The sequence below is a fragment of the Cynoglossus semilaevis genome, chromosome 2 (genome assembly GCF_000523025.1).
Source record: "Cynoglossus semilaevis isolate Cse_v1.0 chromosome 2, Cse_v1.0, whole genome shotgun sequence".
Taxonomy (NCBI): domain Eukaryota; kingdom Metazoa; phylum Chordata; class Actinopteri; order Pleuronectiformes; family Cynoglossidae; genus Cynoglossus; species Cynoglossus semilaevis.
The window spans coordinates 16,939,611-16,963,521 of NC_024308.1; the positions used below are offsets into that span (position 1 = coordinate 16,939,611).

The following is a 23,911-nucleotide window of genomic DNA, read 5'->3' on the forward strand; positions in this document are numbered from 1 at the left end:
TACCAACATATTACTTTTACACAATTAAACAGAGCTGGATTTCCATCCATTCATTCATCCATCATTGTCCGCTTATCCAGGGCCGGGTCGCAGATTTCTCACTATATTTTTTTAACTTTTATACAACTTACAGAATTGAAAATGTTTGTTTTTTTATTTATTATATGAATTTCCATATTTATATTTATTATAACAGAGAAACCTAGCCTTTGCCTTTGACTCAATGTTCAACTTTTAAAACAAACATTTTACCTTTATCTGCCGTAAGTATAATGTAGAAGCCAAAAGGTTTGTTTTCTTTTGAGCGTCATATTCTGAATTTGGACTAGAATATCACTTTACAAAATCGTACATTTCGTCTGGTCACAGCTGTTTGCAATCCATTTCTGTAGGTGACGGAGTTCATCAACTTGGAGCTCCAGGCCTGGCTCTATGAGAACACTCAGCGCTGATGTATGAGTCACCAGGAGAACACTGGGGGAAAAAGTCTTGTGTGTAAGTACTACTCTTGAAGGTGGAGGTCAAAGTCACTGTAGCGATCACTGCCTCTAGTTGGAGCTCTTAAACACGAGCGTTTGGTGATGATGAGACGTGCACTGCACAGGAAACTGAGAGCTTCTCCACACCGATGTTTAAAAACGTTTTTTTTTTTTTTTTTTTTTTTGCAACTGTAAACAAGTAAATGTCTCCAGACAATGATGTGCGTTCCTGTCCCCACCTGTCCTCCAAGTGCCCGCTCTCACTGAACTTCTCTCGTGTACTAGCAGAACCAGGCTCAGGGTTTACAAAGGTGACACTAAAATGTCCGACCTTGGTCATTGTGATGACTATTAGTGCTACTGTCACATTCTCCCATCAGCCTCAGTAGACAGCATCTCTTTCTCTTCTGCAGAAACTACAGGCTGAACCTCAGTGTACTCTGTCCTTCACCCTCTTCCCACTCGTTCTCCTAGAATGCATTTTCTTTTATTACCTCCCTCAGTTTCCCTTCATGCTTTTTTCCCTTTTCACCCCCAAACTTCTTTTTCTTGTACATTTCTTCACTTTCTCCTCTTTCACTGGTTCCTCCCCTGCTTTTGGCTGTCTCCCCATTTTCTCTCTGCCTCATTTCCCCTGTGCCTCTCCAACGGTTCTTTAGGTTCTTTCCTGCAAACGGTTTCTCTCATTCCTTTCCTGACTATTTCCATCTTACCTCTTTTTATGTTCTCTTCCCCCGTATACTGTACATGCATTATGACCGGCATCATCTAATGCCTCTGTTTTCTCTCCATCTCCCTCAGTATACACATTTGGCATATTTCAATTTGAAAATGATTTTTTTTTAAACATGAGGACATGCCCTGATACACTGTGACATTATAACGTCATATTTGGTCGTTTTGAATGGGATTTGCATGTGCCATCTATTAGTAGAATATATTCATGTATATTTTAAATTATAAGGTTGAGCCTTAGAGTAGAAAAACCAAAGAACTGTATGGAATAAGAACTCCATCACCCACTCACCTCAATGATCTTACTGGTTTTACCTGTCTGATGTGTAATCCAGCTGACGAGCTACACTTCTGTCGGGAACTGCTGTCTGCAAAATTCCCTCTGCCTTGAACCTGTTTTGTACATAGTTGGCCATAAACAAAAAAAATGTGCTTGATTGTCTGTGGATTTTTATTTGAATGAATAAGCTATGCACAGGGAAGCAGTCCTCATACTAATGCAAATTCAGTTTTGTACAACATTTATATTTTTTTTTTAAAAATTGCTCTTGCAAAAATATATCTCCTAAAAAGATCATAAGCATAAATAAGAGACAGACTAGTTGTAAATATGTTTTTCCATAAACATTCTTTGTGTTGAATTATCTATTTACTGGGGACTTCCCGCCATGAATATCTTTGGAAACTAATTATAGTAACTTTCTCTGTGCTGCTGTGGGTTGAAACAAAAGAGTAAAGAAGATTGCTTCAGGTCATTTTAATCCGTTGATAGAAAAGCAGTTTAAACTAAAGAGCATCAATTTCAGCTGAGTGAGGAAGAGAAGAGGTGAAGGTGTGACACCTAGTGTCCCTTTATCAAAGGTGCTGGATAGAAAACAGAATCAAGTAAGGTCTAGTTCCAAATGATTAAATATCCCATAATTGAAGAAATGTGAAATATAAAATAGATCTAAAAATGCTTTCATAAATCTAGACTGTTCTTAAGGTGTAAATCGTTGTTTCTATTGCAAAACAAAAGCTATTTCTTAGCAGGACTGGGTTTTTAATTTTTAATTGGCCCACAGAAAACACATCAAATACCCTTTTTTATTTTGATGATAACTTGAGGTTAATCTCTTTTATTCTATATACTTAGAAAATGTATTGCATTAAAAGCAAAACATTAACCTTTTTAAACCGAGATCTGTAAGAACATTCCCCCAAAAAACTCCATAAGCTGACCTGCTCATCAGTGGTTTCCAGTTTCAGAGAACAATATCTTATGTCGTGTGCATGTAAATGTAAAAAGAAACAAATTTAAGTAAAAACCAGTAATACACATTTGCTTTTGCTGCAGTTTAATTCATCAGATGAAACATAATTAGAAATGCTTATTACTATAAAACTTTAACAGTGTTAATATTACAATACAGATAAAGTAAAACCCTTGACAATAAATGTGGTAAACATCGCTCATTCATTTAAACACTACAGCAGTACTACAGTGTACACAACCATATCATCCGCAAACGACTCAAATAAATATGAGTAGTGAAGTGGAGGCTTAATATCGGAGTGTGTTTACAGATGTCAGCATTCTCTAATACAGTGATGTTAGACTCACTGTGTTACAGTACATTAGTCAGCTGTAAAGATCATCAGGTGTACCATATACATTTTCACTTACTTGGTCTGAAACTACTACTTGATTTATTTGTCTTCATTCATTATTGTGGCAGTGAGAGATAGAACAATTAAACACTCTTCTGCTAGGTGGCTAAAAAATTACAAGAAACTCAGACCTTTTGAAGATCTCTGCATGTGTCTTTCTTCCATTCCTGCCAGTGTACCATTGCTGTTATCAGCTAAATACAAAAGGCAGGGCATTAAACATCATTGTACTTATTATATTCAAGAGAATAAGAGATGAAAACAGGGTTGCCATTCAAGAGGTAGAAAACAAACATAAATTTTACACAAAACAGTAACAATATTTGACTTAAAGTCGATCTAGAAATATCTTTTCCATTATTGAATGAAGTGGCTGAGGTCCTCGTGTATCTCAGCTTCATCCCAGGGTCCTTGAATGTTGTCCTTTTGCCTTTGTAGTGTGATTAGAAGAAGTGGACAAAAAAATGTGACGTTTCCTAAGGCCAGGGCCAAAAGCACAGCTCCTACAAGCGACTGGGAGCCTAAGCCTCCAATTCCTCCTATACACATTCCCACACAGACCCCAGTGAATTGGCTGGGGGCCTTCTCCCTCAGCCTCTGGAGGAGACATGGCCATAGAGCAAACACCAGCAAGGCACAGCTGAGCATTGCAAAAGTGTGTAAGGCCCCAGGCAACCTGGAGGCCAAACACACCGAGGCAAACAGAGCTGCATTTAAAGACAAACTACCAGGGGGTGAAGGTTGGGTGTATGGGAAGAAAATTAGGTGAGCCAGCAACATCACAGCAGACATGGCATACACAGTGTCTGTACTGACAGACTCGGTCAGTGTCTTTAGAACCGGCGAGAAGCCGTAAGTAAATGATAGAAAAATGGCAGCACTCTGTAGATCAGCCAGCCGTGTACGAGGTTCATCACCTGAATCCACAGTAGATGCCAACACTTGGTGCAGTCCATAACCCAGCATGGCACAGACAAGACTGGTCAACAACAGTACCTCAGGAGAGAGCAAACCCTGATGGGAAAAAAATGTATTATTGTAGTTAAAAATCAAGGTGTGCTACAAAGTACTGTAAAATGAATTCACCTGCTCCATGTAGAGCCAGACTGTGATAAAAATGGCCACACAGGATAATTGCTGCCCCACAGAGCCAGCCTCCTTCACCACAGCCCAGTAATGGTATTGTCGGAGACCCTCGTTCCTCCGTAGCTCCTCAAGGAACCGACCGTCTACGTAGTTGTCGGGAAATGGCTGACGCTCCCACAGCACTTTCCTCCAGGGCACAGGTGGATCTGGGGCACTGTCTGGCCCCATCTCCCTTAGCACGCACAAAACACTCTTTGTGTCCTCTTGGTACTGAAATAGTTAAACATCTGTAATAACAAAAGGAATGAGATTGAAGGGCACAATGAGAGATATGGTTGGATTTTACTCATCACTTGCACCAGTGCTTGTTTGTATCGCAGAAGGTCCCGGAACGTATATCTTTCTAACACCTGAATATCACGCAGGTCACGTAGTGATATGACTTCTTGTTTAATAGCAGTCACTAACAGGCATCCTGCCAGTTACTTTACTACAGTGTGTAGTCTTAGTGACTCTTTGAGATAACAGAGCCCGCTACTTATGATCCAATGCATCATCATGCATTTGAATCGATTTTTAATTGATTTATGATGCATCCCTAATCAACTCTTGGTTGATCAAGGCTGTAGGTTAACAAATGTATTATTATTAATATTTCTTATTTACTGTATATATGCATATGCCGTATAATGTTATATCTTCTGATGTATTGTTGAATATAGTATACTTTTCTATATCTTGTCCACATATTTCAATATATAAACATTTATACGTATTATGAATATCTCCTTGTTAAAGTGTTTCTTTTGGTGTAAATGTATGCATGAATTAAAACAGTGTATTTTTGTTAATCTTTTGCTACACAAGTTCACTAAAATCGTCTTTGACTTGACTATTCAAAACACGTTTTTCTTTCCTGTTAAACCAGTAATTTACGTGAGTCTGACGTAATATCCGAAACTTCCAATTCTTTGAAATGTGAAAAGTGAGTTTTGTTGTGGTCAGGTTAGGACTATGTCTCGGCAGTGGGTTGACAGTCAGCGAATTGTAAACAACATAGTAATAATATCATTGAGCTAACACTACCGGCTTTGACGCTTCAATAAAAACTACACCTCGACAGTAAAGCGGAGAAACTAACACATATGTGCTCGGAATAGACGTAGAATACACGAGTCTCCACAGTTGTTAAATTGAAAGCTTTATCTTACCTGTGTGACCATAGTTTACGCTGGGGTGTTCTCCCGGAAGTGATGTCCCCTGACGTGGCCGTCATCAGGTTAAACTTCTTCTTGATGGAGTTGTGCAAACCAATCGGAGTAATGGAATACTTCTGCCCCCTTCAGTCTGATCTTCACAATTACAATTGCAAAAAAAAAAAAAAAAAAAAAAAAAAAATCAAGCCGACTATAACTGCTTCCCTTTCTTCATATCTTTTGTGCAATGTCGACGATTTTCCTACAGCTACTGCGGACGTTATTTAACTCTTCAACTTCTAATCTTTGTAAATTTGTTTCCACATGTATTCAGCATTGCTCCTACCTAACGTCATTCAACTCTAAGGAGAACCCTATAGAAAGTCTTGGCGGTAAAAAGAGCAGGGTTGATGATGGAAGACCTGATTTCTCAAGAAGCTTGTGAGGTTATCTAAAGAAGAATGGGCTAGGAAAGAATCTGTTTTCTGAAACGTAACCCAATTATAGCGTGTTGTGTCCAGCTGCAAGCTTCTTCATGAAGGCACAACTATCCTTAATACCACGTTACCACCCTACAGTAACTTTCAATGGTAGACCATCCCTTTATTAAGATAATTCTTGCAACATTTAAACCTTTCAATAGTTTTATGACTTTGGGTGACTCAACTGTTTCTTATCTTACGAGAAATTACTTTACATTTTTCACTTTCATAAGTATTTTTAACTTGCAGTTCTGCAGTGGTTATTGTTATAAAAGTTGTTCTGCAAATAATTGTACCCCTAATTTTAACTGACTGTCAGAAATCAACAAATATGAATTGTGTTCTAAAACAAAAAAGGTAAATATAATGATGAAATATTAGGTAATAGTAGGTGCTTGGCATTTTGTGATTAATATAATTAAATGTTTTTAAAATAAAATCTTTAAATCTCTTTCAAAATTCAACAAAACTTTGTGTTGTTGTCCATGTTTGAACAACCCCGTATTTTCCATACACATGCATCTGTAATTACATATTGCCTTTCTGCACAGAATACTGTTGTCTCAACAAAAAACATCACAGACAATAAAAAAATTAAGATAGTTTAATTTATACAAATTTACAACTACAGGTAAATATGGAGTATATACCATATAACATCGCATTCCCTCTTTCCAGCCACACCATTAGTGTAGTAAAATATTCTTACACAGTCAAAATGGCTGCTTTATGAGACATGCAAGTCTCCTCAGTAACATACAAATATTCTGAAAATGTGGTAGACTTTTATTTTTTTGTACATTAGGCTTAAAAATTATTCCAAAAGTGTATCAACCCCTCCCGTGACTCATATCTATTAAAAAATCATCCCGGTCTCAACAAACAACTCTTCACTTAGGCACTGGACACAAGGTCATTTAGAGTGTCTTACAAATAAAGGGTTATTAGGCAGTGAAAACATGAGACTCAGTAACACATTGTATCATTGCATATTTGTCCACAACATAGTGTGACATGAACATTGATGGTGTGATAAAGCAGAAAAAATAGATCAAAGAGGGTTTAAATAGTAGTTTTACTTTATCTTAACATTTGGCAGTCACTGTATAGGCCCCGTCTCAACAGCACTGGAGAAAATTTAGAAGATGGCACCTTAACACCTTTTAAACAAAAGTGTGGACAAAGTTTCACTTGCGAAGATCAGTAAATAAGAGTTAAATAAATGGCTAATAAGAAATCAACCCACTTTACCTGCAGACACAAGATATTAAACATTATGGTATTACCAAACTCTTCAACACTGTGGTTGAGGTATTGACCTCGCAGGTGCCAGAGAGTTAGAAATAGATTTGTCACCACACAGATAGACAGACTCAACATCTTTACAGTTGGCTGTAAGAAGACACCCCCTCATGTCAACTCACAGAGTTGACAGCCAAGTAGGCTGCTAAGCTACAAGTCCTAGCAAAGAGCTGGAGGATCTGGAGATGGTCCAGTTGTGTTGCTTCTAGTCTGTGATCCAATGCCAAAGAGCAGTATTTACTAAATGAGCCAACTGGTCTTTCAGTGTTGTCATACAAGAGAAATTGTAAGTTGATGATGCCATAAATGATGACATTATAAATGTTTATAATTAAAGAAATACATGAGACCTCACATGCTGACAATAGATTGGCATATAGGTAAAAATAAGGAATCTTATGAAATAGAGGGATAATTTTATGAATTTATGGAAATCAAAATATTAATGGGGTTGCATATTTTCCAAATTTGGCAAGAAATAAAAAGGAAACTAATTGTTGGTTTTGCAAGACAAAGTAAATCCATAAACCTGCCAATGCACCTTTACAGACAGGTAATGAAAAGAGGTTAATAGTGATGACAAACAACATTTAATCAAGATCAAACATTTCCTTGTAGTTGAAGAGTCTAGGACACTTATGTTCCTTCTCCAAAACTGCTCCATAAATTCCAGTGTACTGAAGACCAGATTCCCAGTTGAGTTGAAGTTATTATTATAATATCACGACAAAATATCCAAAGGTATCTGTGGGGAAAATGCATTTCCTATCCTTTCACTTTTGGAAGGTGTTATGTGCGAATTTTCCTTTTATCTTCAAACAGTGAGCGGACTACATAAACCTGCACTGCCGATACCACCATCATGACAAAAAGGTTTACCACGGACCAAAGGTTAACCCTGTCAAAGTTGCTCTCCTGTAGGTTCCTGTCCCGAGCCTCAAATGCCTTGAGTACTGTCTGGATCTGTACACTTTTTCCCAGTCGAGCCTTGACACTGTTGATGGTGTCCTGGCGGAGGAGGAGCACAGATTTATTCCAGTGAAACTAGACATAATTGACTCTTTAAAAATCTTACTTTTGGTAGTTAGTTTGTTTCTCTTGAGAAAATCTATTTGTATCATGCTGGGGGAGGATCCTGTTCCTGTTTGCCTTAGTGACTTTTGACACACATTAGCCTCTTTTCTAGTGAGGCTGACAGTGCAGGCTTAAACAATTGGCTGTACGTAAGGGTTCAGAACAATGTCTACTCCTACAACAACAACTGAGCCTTACTTGTCTGAAGGGATCAACAAAGTTCTGTCTGTTTATCTTATTGCCCCATTGCTTTTATGTTGCCTGTGTGTTTGCTAGGTCACTCTGCACTGGCAGTGACACAAGAGAGGGAGAAAGTCAAAAATCTTAAAAAGAAATTCAACAAGTAACTGTTGCTCACCATAATGTCTTCTAGCTTCATATCCACCATGTCAGTTCCATGAACATATTCTTTCCAGTCATCAGGATCTTCATCTGTATCCATGTTGTCCAGGATCAATTCAAAAAAGATGATCTTCTCAGACACTGCACTGAATGTGTTGTCAAAGCAGAACATGTAGTCTCCATCTTCAGTTTCAACACTGTAGGGAACCACTTACTGTTAGAGGTGCAAAGTTATTTTGATATATAGTTCATATACAGTACCTGAGTTTTAGACAATAATGGCAGAACTAAACAGTAAAAGCAGGTCAGAACATATTTCATATTTAAATAACGTCTTCATTCATAATCATAATCAGCATTAGTAGATATTAGTTTATACCACAAACAACCACATTCTGGGAATCTGAGCACTGATCCAAACATTGTGTTTATGAAACAATAGTTTACTTACGTGTGCACTCCATCTGATTTACGGTAATCGCTGAACAGGACGTGTCCAGTGGGAGAGGAGATGTAGAAATCCACATCCAGGCCGGCACCATCTAAAACCTAAAACAGCAAAACAAAGGTTAATTACATGAGATTCACAAACATCTTGTGAAGCTGTCTCTTTTCATTTTTGGATTTGTGGAACATAGCTGTTTTGTCTAGGTTTAGTGTGGAGCTGAGGAGTAATCGAAATAGCCTAATGACATGTTTCGAAGTTCTGTAATGTTATGTCAAAGCTGAGGCTACGTCATTGGACTAGGAAGCGGTATTAGTCTATTCAGCAGTATTTGTTTGTTTTTTGCTAGTAGTACATATAGAATTTCAGTTTCATATAGAGTGTTTGACCTGATATTCAATCTCCAGCGAGGCATCTTTCTTCATTGTCTGGTAGAAACACTCTTTCCGGCCGGCGGGTAGAGTGAAGGTAAAGTCGCTGTCCACAGACTGAGAGAATGAAGCCAGCGCCACAAACCTTTCCGAGACCAATGCAACCAACACGGACAAAACACACATAAGCGCCCTAGATAGCTCCATAATTTAGTAGGCCAGTCAAAGAGTGCTAAACGGCGTGAGAGTAACCAGCCACCGCGCTGGTAATGGGGCAACGGCAAAGACAGTGTCCGTCAAAACTTTGGTTCAGTTAAGATTTTCTAGCTGCTTCCTGTCATGAACCCCACGGTTCTTGCCCAGTACTCGTGCCGAAGGTTCAGGACCCCGCCACTACAAATTATAACCAAACTTAAACTGTATGTCTTGAACAACAAAACAATAATTTATTATTTTTAAATTGTTTATTTATCTTATATGTTTTAATCCATGTTATACCTGGGAACTGGTTACAATTATAAACGGTACAGGCACGTTTTGCAGCGCCCGTCTCGAACTGCATCTAGGAAATGTAGTTTTTCTGACTGCGTGAGGAAAACACGTGGATATTGTAATTAATTTCATGTGATATCATTACCAACGGTGTAGTTACTTGTTGTCCAGAGAATAATAACAAATAAAAAACAAATACATTATGTACGTAATCACATTAATCGTTAAATTAATATTACAAATGGAGTCAGTCCAAATAAGTTAAATCAGTACCAAAAACGAAGAAACCAAACCAAAACGAAGATATGGAATGTATCAAGATATTTTCTGAACTTCAATAAAGAACACGAACTTCAAAACAAATGACAGTAAATATTACTTTAGTTCCGTTGAAGTATAAATATCATTTTCTAAGTATAATATACATAACTTTTAAACAATGAACATATTTAAAATAGTGAAAGAAAACGCGACATGAAAAACTAAAATACGAAATGGTTGACTTCAGTGTACAAACACATCGACTAAGTAAGAAACGTCACACGAGAGAAGGCGAAAATGTCTTCATATATTTAATTTTCAAAAAAAGAACACGATGTTCACTTTCCCTAAAGAACATGTCTACAGAATGTGATTAGGGCTTGTACACGACTATTTTTTCTAAGGTTTACGGCCACAAATATTAGCATTTCTCCTATATTGCAACACTTTGACATAGAAACTGTTGTGTAACAGCCCTGTATGTGTCATTCTTTATTTTGCTTATCAATAAAGGTGACGCGTCCTGCTGCTCCACATCCACATCCTCAGTCCAGAGGGCTGGCCTTATCAGTTACGGTTCTGTTATGTCTTATCTGATTGGTCAAAATTAACCAAGCTTTGATGTAATTGGCCTGACGCAAGGCAAGGGTTGAGCTTACCAACAGCCAGCTAGCCGTCATCAGCAGTTGGCAGTTAAAGCTGAAAAGGAGGTGGAGAAGTTCCACACAATGAAAATTAGCGCACCTCCTCTAAGTGTAGGTCATATATATAGAAAATTAACGTGTCTGTAATTTTGACATTAGCGTAGACATCAGGCTTTTTTCGGTGTACTGTGTAGCAGTGAGAGATCAGAAAAGCCTCCCAAAGAGCGAGGATGTTGGTCCCCGCGGGAAGATAATGAAGAGGCTGCGCGTTTTGTTGCTGTGCCTCGTTGTAGCTCTTCTGTGCTGGTAAGCTATTCAGTGTCTCTGTTTATTTACATAACTACGACATTTAGGAATAATGACAGTTGTAACAAAGGCAGACCAAAGTACCAAGAGGAGCACACGACCAGTCACGCCGCTCCGCCTGAGGTCTTCTAGCTAAATATCTGTCCCTCCTGTGTTAATCCTTTTTGCTACAGAGCTAATGTCAGCTCCCTCCAGCGTCATCTGATGTAGACTTGACCGCATCACATATCCTAAAGACGTATTTTCCCCGTAACTTGTGATTAATGACAAAAAACTATAGTTTAACTGTATGCACTGTTGTATACAGTTAAACTACATTTATCAACATAGCTCTCAAACCCTGACTGTTAAAACAAGATTTTGATGGATTTTTACCAATTTCTACGTGTAATTTTATTAATTATTACAATCTAATTTCCAAAATAGTCAACGTGAGATATACTATTGTATTTCGATGTCATCCTGCACTTTAAAAAATAATTAACGGCAGTTAAGTAAACGTATAAGACACCATTTCTACTGTTGAAAACGATGGAGAAATTTATTTTTTGTTCTTGAAAAAATAAAATAAATCAGCACGATGTAAAATGTTCAACATCAGCATCTGCGAAATAGGGGATGTTGTATATAATATAGTAATTGAATATATATAGTGCAACAATTCTATATAGAGTTTTAGTTTCAAAAGCAGTTTTAAAGTAGGCAACTGGACTTGCCAACTTACTCGCCTAAACTGCTTTTGAGATTATTATGATGACTTGGATAACTGAGAATATCCACAAATATATAGTTTTAGTTAATTTTTAAGGACTTGTTGTCTTTATAAAAATCAATTAGTTATTTGATCCTCAAAATCTTGGGAAAATATCATTGTGTGTTAATTCTTGAAATAATGTCATCAGAAAGTCAATCATTAGAAATACTCGTCAATTAATCATCTAAATCTTCTAGTTTTTTTTCAGTGTTTTTAATTGCACACAAACAAAATTATCTAAATACTATATATGACATTTGCCTGATTACACAATCACTTTTTTAATCTTCAAAGTGGCGAGCAAGAAAAATCCACATTGTTTTAATGATTGAAGTACAGGATTGCTGTGTTTCACAAAAATAGCAAAGAATAAAAGTATGTAATAACTTTCAACATTCTGATGATTATTTATTGACTGTGCTAACACATGCATATACTTCAATACTAATGTGAACCTCTTTTAACGTGCTACTGTTGAGTTCTCACTCCTCTGTGCCAACTCTCACACGTCCCAATGGGAAAAGAATAATTTGGATTGCAGTCGTTGCAGTAATCTAAGGTTTCCAAGGCAGCAGTGAGGGACAGAAAATACTGGTAACAATTAAGATTAGAACTGTCCGTAGGGTTATGGTGCATGAACACATCTTTTAAAATCTCCTTAAAATCAGGAGATTTCAGATTCAGCCACCTTGGTTTTATTTTTTTAATCCTGTAGATGTGTTTATCATGCAACTGTGTTTTACTGAGAGAGTGTGTGTTTCACCTTTACTTGTGCAGTCAGCAACAGGGATCTAATGTGTTTATAGTAAAGTAGGTCATTCTGGAAATGTGTGAATGTGTGTTTCACATACGTGTCTTTGTATCTTTGCACATTTTGTAATAATTCACATTTTCTGCAATTTTACAGACAGATGGAGATATTATTTTTATTATGAAAAGTTGGCTTTTTTCTCAAATTTTGTTAGTTGGCATGACTGATACAGATGCAATGTAAACAGGTTTTTATATTTTTGCTGCACTTGACAGGGAGTCTTGTTTCCTTTCACACTGTGCCTTTGACGTAGCCCCTTGAAGCAACATGACCTGACTTAGCACCTAAATTACAAACTGTTCAGGTGCAATCGAGGTTTAATCCTAGACTTGCAGGATAATAGCTTACTTGGGAACTATTGATTCATTATCAGCAGTTGAAATTTCATGTTTTGTTGGTCTTCAGAAACCTGTGTCACAGTGGGCTATCAGACAGCCTGGTGACTCTGTTTGTCACAAAATATCATCCCATGTCAATTTTCCTCCAAAAGTATGGAGAATGTTTGTGTATGAGATACTTGTAGGCAGAAGGGCTGAAGTTTGTAAAGGTCTTATTTGCAAAACGTCAGGGCTGGAGGCCGTATGTAGAAAAATTGTTGTTTTTAATGAGAAAACAGACACATGGTGTCCCTAATGCAAATAGTTTTGGATACCACAAGTATCTGCTTGTGCAGAGGAATCGCAGCAATGACAGCCTTTTTTTTGTTCAAAACGTTTGTAAAGTAAATACACTGCCATTGGGAAAAAAACATTTCAAAATCTGGTTAACACCCCTCTTGTCACTGTGTTAGTGTTTTTTATTTTGATGGGAAAAGAGGCCGAGCCAATTATCCCTGTAGTCATTAAAAACCGCAAAGTGAATAAATTGTGGGAATCTAGTACACTCCCCTGATCACTTTTGATAATGCACATGCATCAGTTGTTCCCAGGAGCATTATACAAACATGATGGCACTAGTCTCAAAGTAAATTATGATTAACGTTAATGCAGATGATTGTCGCTTTTGAAATATTTATTAAATGTCATATTTAAAACAACGTGTAATGCATGTATCTGTGGGAGACATGAATAACCGACAAAAACAAGTTGATGCAGATTCCCTCGGAAGTAATGCCTCACTCTGTTTACGTGACAAATTTTTGGGACTACATTGGTGCTAATGGAACTGTCATAGCTATTAAAACCATTTCACTGACCACAATAAAATGGTCACTTTGCTATATAGTTTCTCCTCTATTACGTATTGTGTGAGTGATGATGAAAAGTGAATCTCTTATTCAAAGAACTGTACTCAGCCAAAGGGTAGGTTTGGCTTCTTGGTTACTACTGTTACATAACCTTGAACTCCTCCTGTGAGTACCAAAGATGTTTGTCGGCACCTTTGGTGGACACTGAAAGCTAAATGACAGTGGAACAAAGAAAGCTCTGTTTTGACTTTGGCGTTTTCAGATTTGGAAGGTGAGGGGTTCAGAACATCAAGGTGTAAACAGAAAAAAAGTAACAAAACCTGCCTTGAAAGTTTCTACCTACTGTGAAATACAGCATGCAGAGTATGTGCATGTGCTTGGCATTGTGACACAGCACACAAGGAAATGTGACCTCTGCTTTTAACCCATCACTTAAGATCCTGGGGAGCAGTATGTGGGGACAGTACCATGCTCAGAGCACCTCAGTGGTAACTTTTTTTTTTTAACAGTCCGTCACTATCGTATGTCTATCATGTACATAGATACGAAGGAAGAGATACAGTATAATGTACTGTACATTGTGCTAAAGTGTAATAAGAGCTTTGTACTAGAAAACCACCCTTATCTTGGTGTTATCCTGCTGGTCATACCCACTATAGCATATTTATGTAAGCTTTACCATGATAGCAGACATTACAGATCTTTACAAGGTCTGCCCAGTAGCTCAGTGTTTAGAGCTTTGGTGTTAAATGGGCACACATGACTTCATTACCACATCTTAACCCCAATCTTTTACTCTAAATTGTTTGGGAAAAAAATAAGGACAGGTTTGACAACAGGTGTCTCAAAGATTCCAGTAGGTTCATTAACAACAACATATGTATGTAAGAGGAGTAAAAATCAGGCCTGCACTATTTAAGCAAAATGTGCAAAGTGCAATGCCACTCTTCAATAATGCGATGACAATATAACTGTCGAGAAATAAGAATATACATTTTTAAATTTAAGTTTAATTTCTCTGCTCTCAACAAAAATAAACAATATCTCTTAGAATAAAAGAATATCAAAGGGGCAGAGTTTTAATAAGTAACATGAACAAATTAATAACAAAAGAATACAGATCTGAGAGACACGTCTACTTGCAAATTCTCAGTGGGAAGGACATAAACTGCTTGAATATGAGGCATCCAGCTCCCTCCAACAGTCCTTCAGAGGTGTAAAACATTTGAGGCATTTTTAAGGCATTTGAGGATCTTGACATTGACATATATAAAGGTTCCAAGCAACTATCAGTAGAATTGTTGTACATTGTTAAACCACTAACTTGAAAATGTAGCCACAAATTTTCTTAGCTGTGTTTCCAGAATCCCAGTTTGTGAGAGTCCATCTTTATGTAGTAGAGGGCAACTGAGGGCCTTACAGTCTGAGAGCTCTGGGTTTATGTGTGCTGGCACTCCAAACTTTGCTATTGTTCGTGTCCACTGGCCATAGAGACCAATCACTTCCCTCAGCACTCTTTCATGGGCTGACTTTGCCATATCCTAGCAACAGGACTCTTTAAATATATACTAGGATCATTAACTTAAAAACTCATTGCTATTGTCAAATTGTCATTTTTAAGGAAAAACAAATGTAGGACATTGTTAAAATACCTAATAGATGACAGTACATTTTAATATTTTATCATGAATATTTTATTCAGAAACAAAGTATATTTAGTTTACTGTTTTAAAAATGTAAATATAAATATGTAATGGCATTAGATTAAATGGAATGCACCTAATAGTTGGAATGGAGTTTGTTTTCAGTGGAACTATTCTAGAAACAGGTAAATATTTGGTTCAAACCAAATCCTTGGATTCCATATGTAGATCTCTAAGTCGTGCTGTATAAGTTAACAACAAAGTTTAGGGCCAATGCTGAATTGTAGTCATCAATTATTTTAAATCCACATAACAAGAAACATTTGTAGGTTGTTTTTTTTTTAAAGCGAAGTCCTCTTTGTCTAGTTGGATGACTTTGGGGTTGTAGTTGATTTTTTTTGAATGGAGACAGTTTACGTTGTTGGTTTTATTCCTGAGGAGATCATTTCTACACAAAGACATGTACAGTATTAAAAGCAATCATGTCCTGTATCCTGCACCCAGTCCTCTTCACACACCACTGTGAGATGTTATTATGGTGTTGGTCGTTAACAGTGTCCCTATAAATAGCCAGTCATTTTTGTTTTTTCTACCATAATTCATGACAACAGGAAATTATTTTGATCAATGTTCTAGGAGAAGTTTGCTATGTCATGCCAATTACCTGAGGCTCTATCAGTATTTAGTGTGTAGCACTGCCTTTGTGTTTACTTTGTTAGTGAATTGCAAACTGAGGGCGGGGACAGTTACAGGTAAACAGGAGGAGACTTTTGTCAGAACATGTGTGAGACAAGGTTTTTGCACAGAGCCTCAACATTTGACTCTTTAACAATGTAGAACAGTTTATTTTACAGTGAGAAATATTTGTGGATTTTATTATAAATTTGTTTCAACCTTTAGATTGTGAAGAGTGTGAATGCTGACACATTTTCTATTTTTAGTCATTTTAATTGATCCTTTTACTTGTGTTAATCTCGTCCACTACTGATTTATGTTTATTTTTCTATGAAAAAACTGCTTTTTACACTTTTTTCCCCCCTAACTTTTCCTCTCTGCTTGAAGAAAGAGGCTCTTTTCTCCTCTATTTCTTCCTCCCCTCCCCCTTTCTTACTCACTGCTCTTAACTGTTTACCTTTTTTGCAGCAACCAAACCCTCAACCTTGGTACTCTGTGTGGATCTGTCTCCTGCTGTCTTTGTTAAAGACTCTTCTTTGAAACGTGTCTGTGTGGGGCTCTACGCATAACTGACAGTGGTCAGCGCACTTAAGGAACATTATGTACTAAAACCCATGAGGACATGTTTTGCTGACAGTTGCACTTTAACATATACTATCCAACTCACAGGCAACATGCCCAATACTGGTGACATAAGATTGTCTTGACTAAAGGAACCTAAATAAAAAATGTATTTAAAAAAACCCAACAGAATGAAATATATATTATAATAATAGTTCACTGTGTCACATTTTGAGAATGTAGTTGGGTTTTTGTGCTGCATGGTCAAACTTGTTTTCTCTGTGCTATGTGCCAGGGGTCTGTTTACACTGGAGAACGTATAGGTCATGTAAATGTTTCACCACTCTGGTCGGCCTTCTAGGACATAATGTACTGAGTGGATGGGTTAGTTTTTTTTTTCCTTCTGCAGTGCTTGCTGATTGCATACTTTATGACCATTGACATGCATTGTTGTCACCACACCCATTGTAACACTGGAAACATGGCCTTTTCTATCATGTCTCTTCCAAGCCCACACTATCCAGAGGTTACTGTTACCTCACCAAACCTGGTCTTAAATACGTATATAAAAATAAGCGTACATTTTTAGTTTAACTTTAATAATACTAAGCTATTTTTAAAGGCAGTGAAATACAATTGAGTATGAGATAAATTACCCTTAAATTTAGAATTGATTCACTGCTTAAAAACAATGAAAATTTAAAATCCCTATCACAATAAAAAATCAATTTCACTGTTTTTTCCTCATTTTGGTTCACCACAGTTGTTGTCTGAATAGCGGCTTGGATTATTTTTTTCTTTTTACACCACATGGTTTTTGACATAACTCTCCTCATATTGGTAAAGTAAGTAAAACCTTGTGCAGGGAGCCTGGCATCGCAGGCAGAATCTCAAGCTCCGTGCTCCTAGTTAAGGTACAAACAGAACAATTAGGATTCAGGATGTTCGGTGGTACTAATTCAAAAATAGAAATAAATGCTTGGATCAAAACATCTCCTTGGTGCACAGTCTGTGTTGGTCGTATTATTAAATCAGGTTATTTGAGGCCGTTGTTTGCCATTGCTAGAGGAGATCGTCAATCATTCTAAACCTGCATTACAAGACACTTTTTTTTTAGTAAATACAGTTTATGCTGTATAAGTTTTATTCTTGGAGGAAATTACATCAAAAACCTTTTCAGTCTGTAGGCCTGTGTTGCATTCATTTCATTCTAAAAGTTTTGTCCCGTCTTTGAAATGATTCATTAGCATAAACTGTAGTGTACGCTTGACTCAGTAACCTTTGTTGCCTCTCCAGCATCTCACTAAGAATTGCAGCAAAAAGGCAATGCACTTGGAAGCCAGGCTGACTTAGCTACTGTGGCGCATGCTGTATTGCTAAGTTTTGCGAAGTGCTAGGTTTTTCTTAACAAAAAACTTTTAACACAGAAAGTCTAGGCATTTGTTTTTTTGTGGGAAATGTTTATGTTGCTGCATTGAACGGGTTGAGGTAAAAGTGTGCCTGAGCCTTTAACTACACTGATATGAATAATTAATACAATAAAATGAACAAATAATGTGACTCAAACAAGCTAGTCACCCTGAAGCTTTTATTTTGTTCTTTTTATTTAATTAACTTAATCAACTTATTACTAAACCCATGCAGTCCTCTTTGAACTTGTGTTATGTATAAGAAACTCAGCTTCACTCGTTGTAATAGTCATGTTAGGCGAACTTCAGCCTACAGGCATGGCAGCTTTTTTCCAAACTCCAGCTACTGTCCCAATAAAGGTGTGTTTGTTCATTCATACTACATCCTAGACAAAGTGTCCTGTGTAAATTTTGAAGTATTTATGTGTGTCATCGAGCCAGTGTACTCAGAGTTAAGTCAATACTAGTTAGAAGAAGTAATTCAATTTTTTGCAGGAGTCCTCAGACTAACAATATAAAATTTGGGGATTTTATATGGCAGTTATTTTGATAACAACCTACTGCTGGAAATGACTGAATTTCATCAATTTATTATATATTAATTAAAACCTAAAGTGTACCACTTTTGGTATAAACACAATGTGAATATGGCAAATTGTTTTATATTCGAATTATGTATTCATTTGTTCTGGCCTTAAACAGACATGGTGGTTTTATGTAGGAGGTGGAATGTTGAAAATATCTCTTCCACTGTTGTACGACAAAAATATGGAATGTAATATTGAGGAAAAAAAATAGTAGTGAGTCGGAAAGTGAGACAAAATGTGTTAGTTACTAAAAATCTCTGCAGGGAACAGTTTGGATAACAATTGTATCTTTGTTAACATGCCTACCACAGGGTTTGAATTTAGCTGTGGTAATGTTTTGGCATGAGAGGTATTCACCGTTTTTGCCACAACATTCTGGCTACCAAGACAATGCACAAGTCGAGTGGACTATGGAGGATCAGTAGTGTTTAAACTGAATGTTGACTAAAATTTTGTCTTCTATGGCTAGACTTTCTCCAGACAAACACAGTATGTCTGTATGTCCATCTGGCATGTTTAACCTACATTTTCTGCTGAGCTCTGGTACAAAACCCAAGCATTGACATTGCTGTATAATTTTCTGATAAAATCTTCCTTTTGCTTATCTCCTTCTAACTTATTTTGCTCAGTTTGCTTCGATCTGACTTTGTTGCTTCATTGTGAGTTTGGGTTGTAATAATTTGACTTCTGTCTTTGCTCTTTTATGATATATTAAATATTAAATGAGTCGACGGCATAGTCCATGTGGTTCTAAAGCTTGTTGTGTTTATGTTTACACCAGTATGATATGCTTTTTTTCTGCTTTATAGAAAAACAAATCACAAAACATGGGCAGAAATGTTTGAATTTCTACATTTCTGTGTGAAAAAGGCTTTAGTTTTTACAAAGTGTTCTCTGCTGTGTGTGTTTTTTGGCTTTGTTGACACAGTGACACAGTATTGTCTTTTGAAGACAGTTAAGTCGTGCCTTGGTGTATGTGCTGTTAGTTAAGAACTTGTTGAAGAATCATGAGCTGAAATTAGATCTGGGGTGGAAAAAGAAAGGCAGTCGTTTAGAAACATATGCTTAGAACGTCCATTAGGCTGGGCATTAGGAGTTGGCATGGCTGTCTTCATCTGTCCAAAGTTGATAATGTCTTCGACAGCATATACAGACTTACAGATTTACATTATTAACCATTTTCTGTTTCCCTGAATCCAAATTGAAGGGGAAGTGTTGGTGTAAAAAAAAAAAAAAATGAACAAAGTATCCTCCAACCAATTTTTTAAACTTCAATTGTTATAATGTGCCACTTTACATCCCCAAAGCAATTTTCTCCCCTGTAGCTTTCACCGCTTCAGCAGTAATGAGAGCAGACACATCTTTACATATATTCATGAATACGAGGCACAGAAGAGGTTAGAGGGGATCATTCTGTCCTTTTTCATAGTTTTGTCTTTTGTTTACTTTTAGCCCATAAGGTAAAAGTATTGCAACCTTGAGTTGATCCACACTGTTTTTGTTTGCTTTACTTATATCCATATTGTGTGCGACTACGATGTTTTCGTTCCAAACAATTGTTCAGTTTAAAAATGAAAGTCATTCTTATTTGAATAAGCCTTCCCGGACTTTTCTATTTGTTGACTCTGTGACTTCACATTTACGTAAAACAGCCTTGTGTTGAGGTATTTCGTCACAGTGTCTATTTACACGAGTGTTTGTTTTACTATCAGTGATTGACAACCTTTTAGAAAGGGCGGTAACGTTTACCTTTTGTGAGGCTGACGTACCTTGTTCTTTGAACTATTGTCTTATGTCTAAACATAGATGGCCACATACCTAGCATGTAACCTCTACAGAATATATAAGGCTGCTTTCTTTCATGTTAATAGATTAAATATTATCAATAAGGTAAGGATCTTCATGATGCTCCTCCTCATTGTGAAGTTTGTGCTTTGGAAGTCCTTTACCCAGAACCTTTACAGGAAAGCCTTATTCATGCACCCTTTATCTACGTAAATCGTTATGTTGGTCTCAAACTCCACTACCCACACACTTACACTACCTACCCACACGCTACCTTCAGACTCTCTCTGTCATTGTGAACCAGCAAGATAACTTTCTGTAGATGGTGATCGATAGGGGTTCTGAACTGCTAGCACATCTTGTCTTCTCTGCTCCTTACTGGTCGCATGCAGGCTTTACTGCGTAACACTGCCCCCACCATTTTCGGTGGTACTACTTCGTTTCCTGCACTACTCTGGAAGAAACCCTCCTGAATTATACATGTAACAAACACAGGATGGACGAAAGGCTTCTTTGTGTAATGAGCGATCAGAATGAACGAGCTTGTAGAAGTGTGGGGCACTGACTTCTGACTGCCTTGTTTTCCTCTTAACACTTCAAAGTAATGTCAATGATTTTTTTTTTTATTATTTGCACATCAATGAGTTATGAGCCTTTATACATGGGTGGCGATCATGAGAAGAATGGCTGACAGGAAGGAATAGACACGTCAAGAGACCGTCATGTGTTCAGCTTTAGATATGAATAGATTGTTAAATTAAGTAAAAAACAAAATAAACCACAATCCTCTTTGTATGTCACTTGTAAAGCAATGTAGATCACAGTTTGATGGTGTTATTAAAATTTATAGTATAGTTCCTATTATAAAGTGTTTTAACCTGTTGCTTTCTTTTCATTTTCTTTGTATACAAAATGATAGATGACCTTGCTGTCTCTGCAGGGGTCACACTTTTCCACTTTTTACGTTGTCCTTATGATAATTGGGAGGGATTACATAACTTAGCATCTTCACAAACCTATATTTGTCTTTAGCAGACGGTCTGGGAAACATGAGACACTCATGAACGCAACACAGTATAGTTTCAAGCTATGCAACTAATTTTAGCCCTGCGTCCATATAGGATGATGGTTCATATTTACGAGTATATATAATCACCAGCGCTCATGGATTTCTTCTACTGGTGTTGTGGCCCTAAGCAGCCTGTTCAGTGAAAGCTTATACCTTAACACATAACTTGTGGAACGTGTGTACATTTGTCAGACAGGATCTACATTAACATGCATAAATGTTCTCTCTTCATGTAGAGAAACAGACAGAACAGACAAAGATGACTTAGTCACTGAAAGTCTAAAGATCAAATGATAAAATTAAACAACTTTGAATTTAATTTCAGAAAATAATGGACCTTGGTCATATACCTGCCACACAGTATTTTATTTGGAAAAATTTTCTCAGAATCTAAATTAAGTTATTACAGTTATTACGGAAATTATTACATTGAAAACAAACATTCTGTCCTTTGTTGGATGACCTTCATCAGAAATATTAAACAACGCCAGTGGGATAACCAACAACTTTTTAAAATAGGTTTTAATCTTCAAAATAAATTCAGTAAATGACATGTTGAGCTGAGTGGAGGTTGTCACAGTGTATAGTTTAAAATGGCTATATTTTATTAGGCTGTTGTCTGCTCATAAATCTAATCTTTTGCCATCAAAAGAGTGTTAATAGTGTGTCAATTGTGAAGTGGCTTTCTTTTACAGACTCTCCAGTACAAATTGAGTTTCTACTCAAACTTCAGGTGTTTTACCAGGACTGTGGATGGCTTTGTCCTGTTCTTATTTACAGTTGTACCGTGAATATACTCTTCTGCTCAGGCTTTACAACGGACATGCTGCTGATCTGTATACCAATTGTGATCTCCTAATATCTGTCTCTTTTCCCACAAACCCCTGATGTTTATCTAAATATAGTTATTCACAATGTAGAAGTAACAGCAGCAATTCTTATGTTTCAGAGCTTTAGATCCAGTTTGCCTTAAGTGCACTGTAAGAGCTGCTGCAGCTCTGTGTTGTATATAAAGGGGAGGCGTCAGCGGTTGTTATTCATATTATATCATGCTATATGGTTGTTGGACAGGAAATCAGGCATGAGGCATGATGCAAAATCTTAGGCCTGGAGCAAAACCTGTGAAGGGCTGTAAATGTCCACTGGAGAGAGGAGAAACGGGTATAACCCTTATTCTTCTCTTTCTCCTTTTGATTCTTATAAAAGACTGCAAGCCATGCACTTTTTAGTAAAAAAAAAAAAAAAAAAATCACAAAAGACTGTTTTTGAGTGGATTTTGCCAGAAAGTTCTACAAATTTTAGTTAGTTATGCATTTCACCAATGTTGGTTGGAGTTTAACTGACAAATATCTTTCTTCTTGTTTTGCAGGTACCCCTGTCAAAATGTGTTTTGTACAGAGCAGAGCTTGTCTGGCCCAGGTCAGTCTGCCAGGGACAACAGCCCTGATGGCCACGAGCAGGAGCTGGACTCCGAACAACACAAGGTTTGTGTTGAATACATGTGATAGTGCTGTATGCATGAATATAATTGAGTTAATTAAATAAGCACACAAGTTCTAAAGTAAACAATAAAAACCAGTCTACCGAGATAGTATTTAATGACATTAACAGGTTCAGTAAAACCGTGAGAAAGAATGTTTCATTTTATTCCATGTTGCCGCTTGATCTTTTTGGCTGTGCACTGCTGCTGGGTATTATTAGACTCACAGCTCCTGATGAAATGTATGACTTAGCAGAACACCAATAGGTTAGAGTAGTGAGCGTTGGACCATGCACTTTGGTGACCCACTAACCCCTGGTGGAAAGTAGGAGGTGTGGTCCGAGGGGCTGGAAGCAATTGGTGTGAACGTTCTTGATGATAAGGAATCGTGTAAGGAGAAGTGATGGTCTTGCATTAGTCCATGACAGTCATACCGTTTAGTAAGAAGTTGGTCAGTATTTAGGTCAAGTGATGATGTCGTTCTGTCGTGTTAACATGTAAGTGGTACGGGGGAGGATCATGGGTCCTTTGCCCTTTACTGGTGACGTGCTGCTGATGCCTTATCTAAAACATATAACATGCTGTACAGTTGGACTGAACACAGTGATGTTTAGCACGTTTCCCGGAAAAAGGAGGACAGTTGTGAACATGTGGTTACAACCTCCCCGTCTCCTACTTTGTTCTCATCTAGTCCTGTCATTTTCTACAATGTGCTCTTGCTTTCATTGCTGATCACAAAAGAACTAGTACAGGTATCACAGTGATTAATCTGGACACGGTATAGTCCACAGATTGCTCCCAATAATTCCAGATATATGAATTAGTACCTACTATAAAATGAATGTTTCTAATTCCACAGTAGGAATAGATAACATTGTGTTGAATATTGAAGTTTGAACTATTGCAAGACTTGTCTTGTAGGTTCATTAAAGCAGTAAATTATTAAAATAAAGTAAATATAAGACTGAAATGTAAAATCTCAAGCCAGTATTCAGATTTTAAAGGTTCATGTTGGTTAAAGTTTATATTTCTTTCTACCTTCAACCGCTTTTATTGTACAACCTAAGAAATAATATGCAAATCGAG

General features: G+C 37.1%; 3 protein-coding genes across 3 annotated transcripts in view; 1 reads left to right on the forward strand and 2 right to left on the reverse strand.

The window, feature by feature from the left end:
* Positions 1-2,513: 2,513 nt before the first annotated feature.
* pigc (phosphatidylinositol glycan anchor biosynthesis, class C) lies at positions 2,514-5,304 on the reverse strand. The gene is made up of 3 exons (XM_008307124.2): positions 5,162-5,304; positions 3,951-4,237; positions 2,514-3,878 (listed from the first exon to the last, which is right to left on the reverse strand). The coding sequence occupies exons 2-3, from the start codon at positions 4,176-4,178 to the stop codon at positions 3,222-3,224; spliced, it is 885 nt and encodes a 294-aa protein (XP_008305346.1). The 5' UTR covers positions 4,179-4,237; positions 5,162-5,304; the 3' UTR covers positions 2,514-3,221.
* Positions 5,305-6,216: 912 nt separating this feature from the next.
* tmed5 (transmembrane p24 trafficking protein 5) lies at positions 6,217-9,533 on the reverse strand. The gene is made up of 4 exons (XM_008307123.3): positions 9,181-9,533; positions 8,798-8,895; positions 8,363-8,543; positions 6,217-7,938 (listed from the first exon to the last, which is right to left on the reverse strand). Exons 1-4 carry the CDS (start codon positions 9,367-9,369, stop codon positions 7,720-7,722), a joined length of 687 nt encoding a protein of 228 aa, XP_008305345.1. The 5' UTR covers positions 9,370-9,533; the 3' UTR covers positions 6,217-7,719.
* A 1,048-nt stretch (positions 9,534-10,581) lies between these two features.
* suco (SUN domain containing ossification factor) overlaps positions 10,582-23,911 on the forward strand; it is a 32,833-nt gene continuing 19,503 nt past the window's right edge. The window contains exons 1-2 of the mRNA XM_008307122.3: positions 10,582-10,865; positions 22,715-22,829. Coding sequence (XP_008305344.1) covers positions 10,813-10,865; positions 22,715-22,829 — 168 coding nt within the window. The 5' untranslated portion in view covers positions 10,582-10,812. The remainder of the gene's footprint in view (positions 10,866-22,714; positions 22,830-23,911) is intronic.

Coding starts and splice junctions, on each gene's coding strand:
- pigc (XM_008307124.2), bottom strand. CDS start 4,178: ATGGGGCCAGACAGTGCCCCAGATCCACCTGTGCCCTGGAGGAAAGTG. Junction 3,879..3,950: donor TCTGGCTCTACATGGAGCAG/GTGAATTCATTT, acceptor TTTTCCCATCAG/GGTTTGCTCTCTCCTGAGGT.
- tmed5 (XM_008307123.3), bottom strand. CDS start 9,369: ATGGAGCTATCTAGGGCGCTTATGTGTGTTTTGTCCGTGTTGGTTGCA. Junction 8,544..8,797: donor AAATCAGATGGAGTGCACAC/GTAAGTAAACTA, acceptor GGTTCCCTACAG/TGTTGAAACTGAAGATGGAG. Junction 7,939..8,362: donor TGAAGCTAGAAGACATTATG/GTGAGCAACAGT, acceptor CTCCTCCGCCAG/GACACCATCAACAGTGTCAA.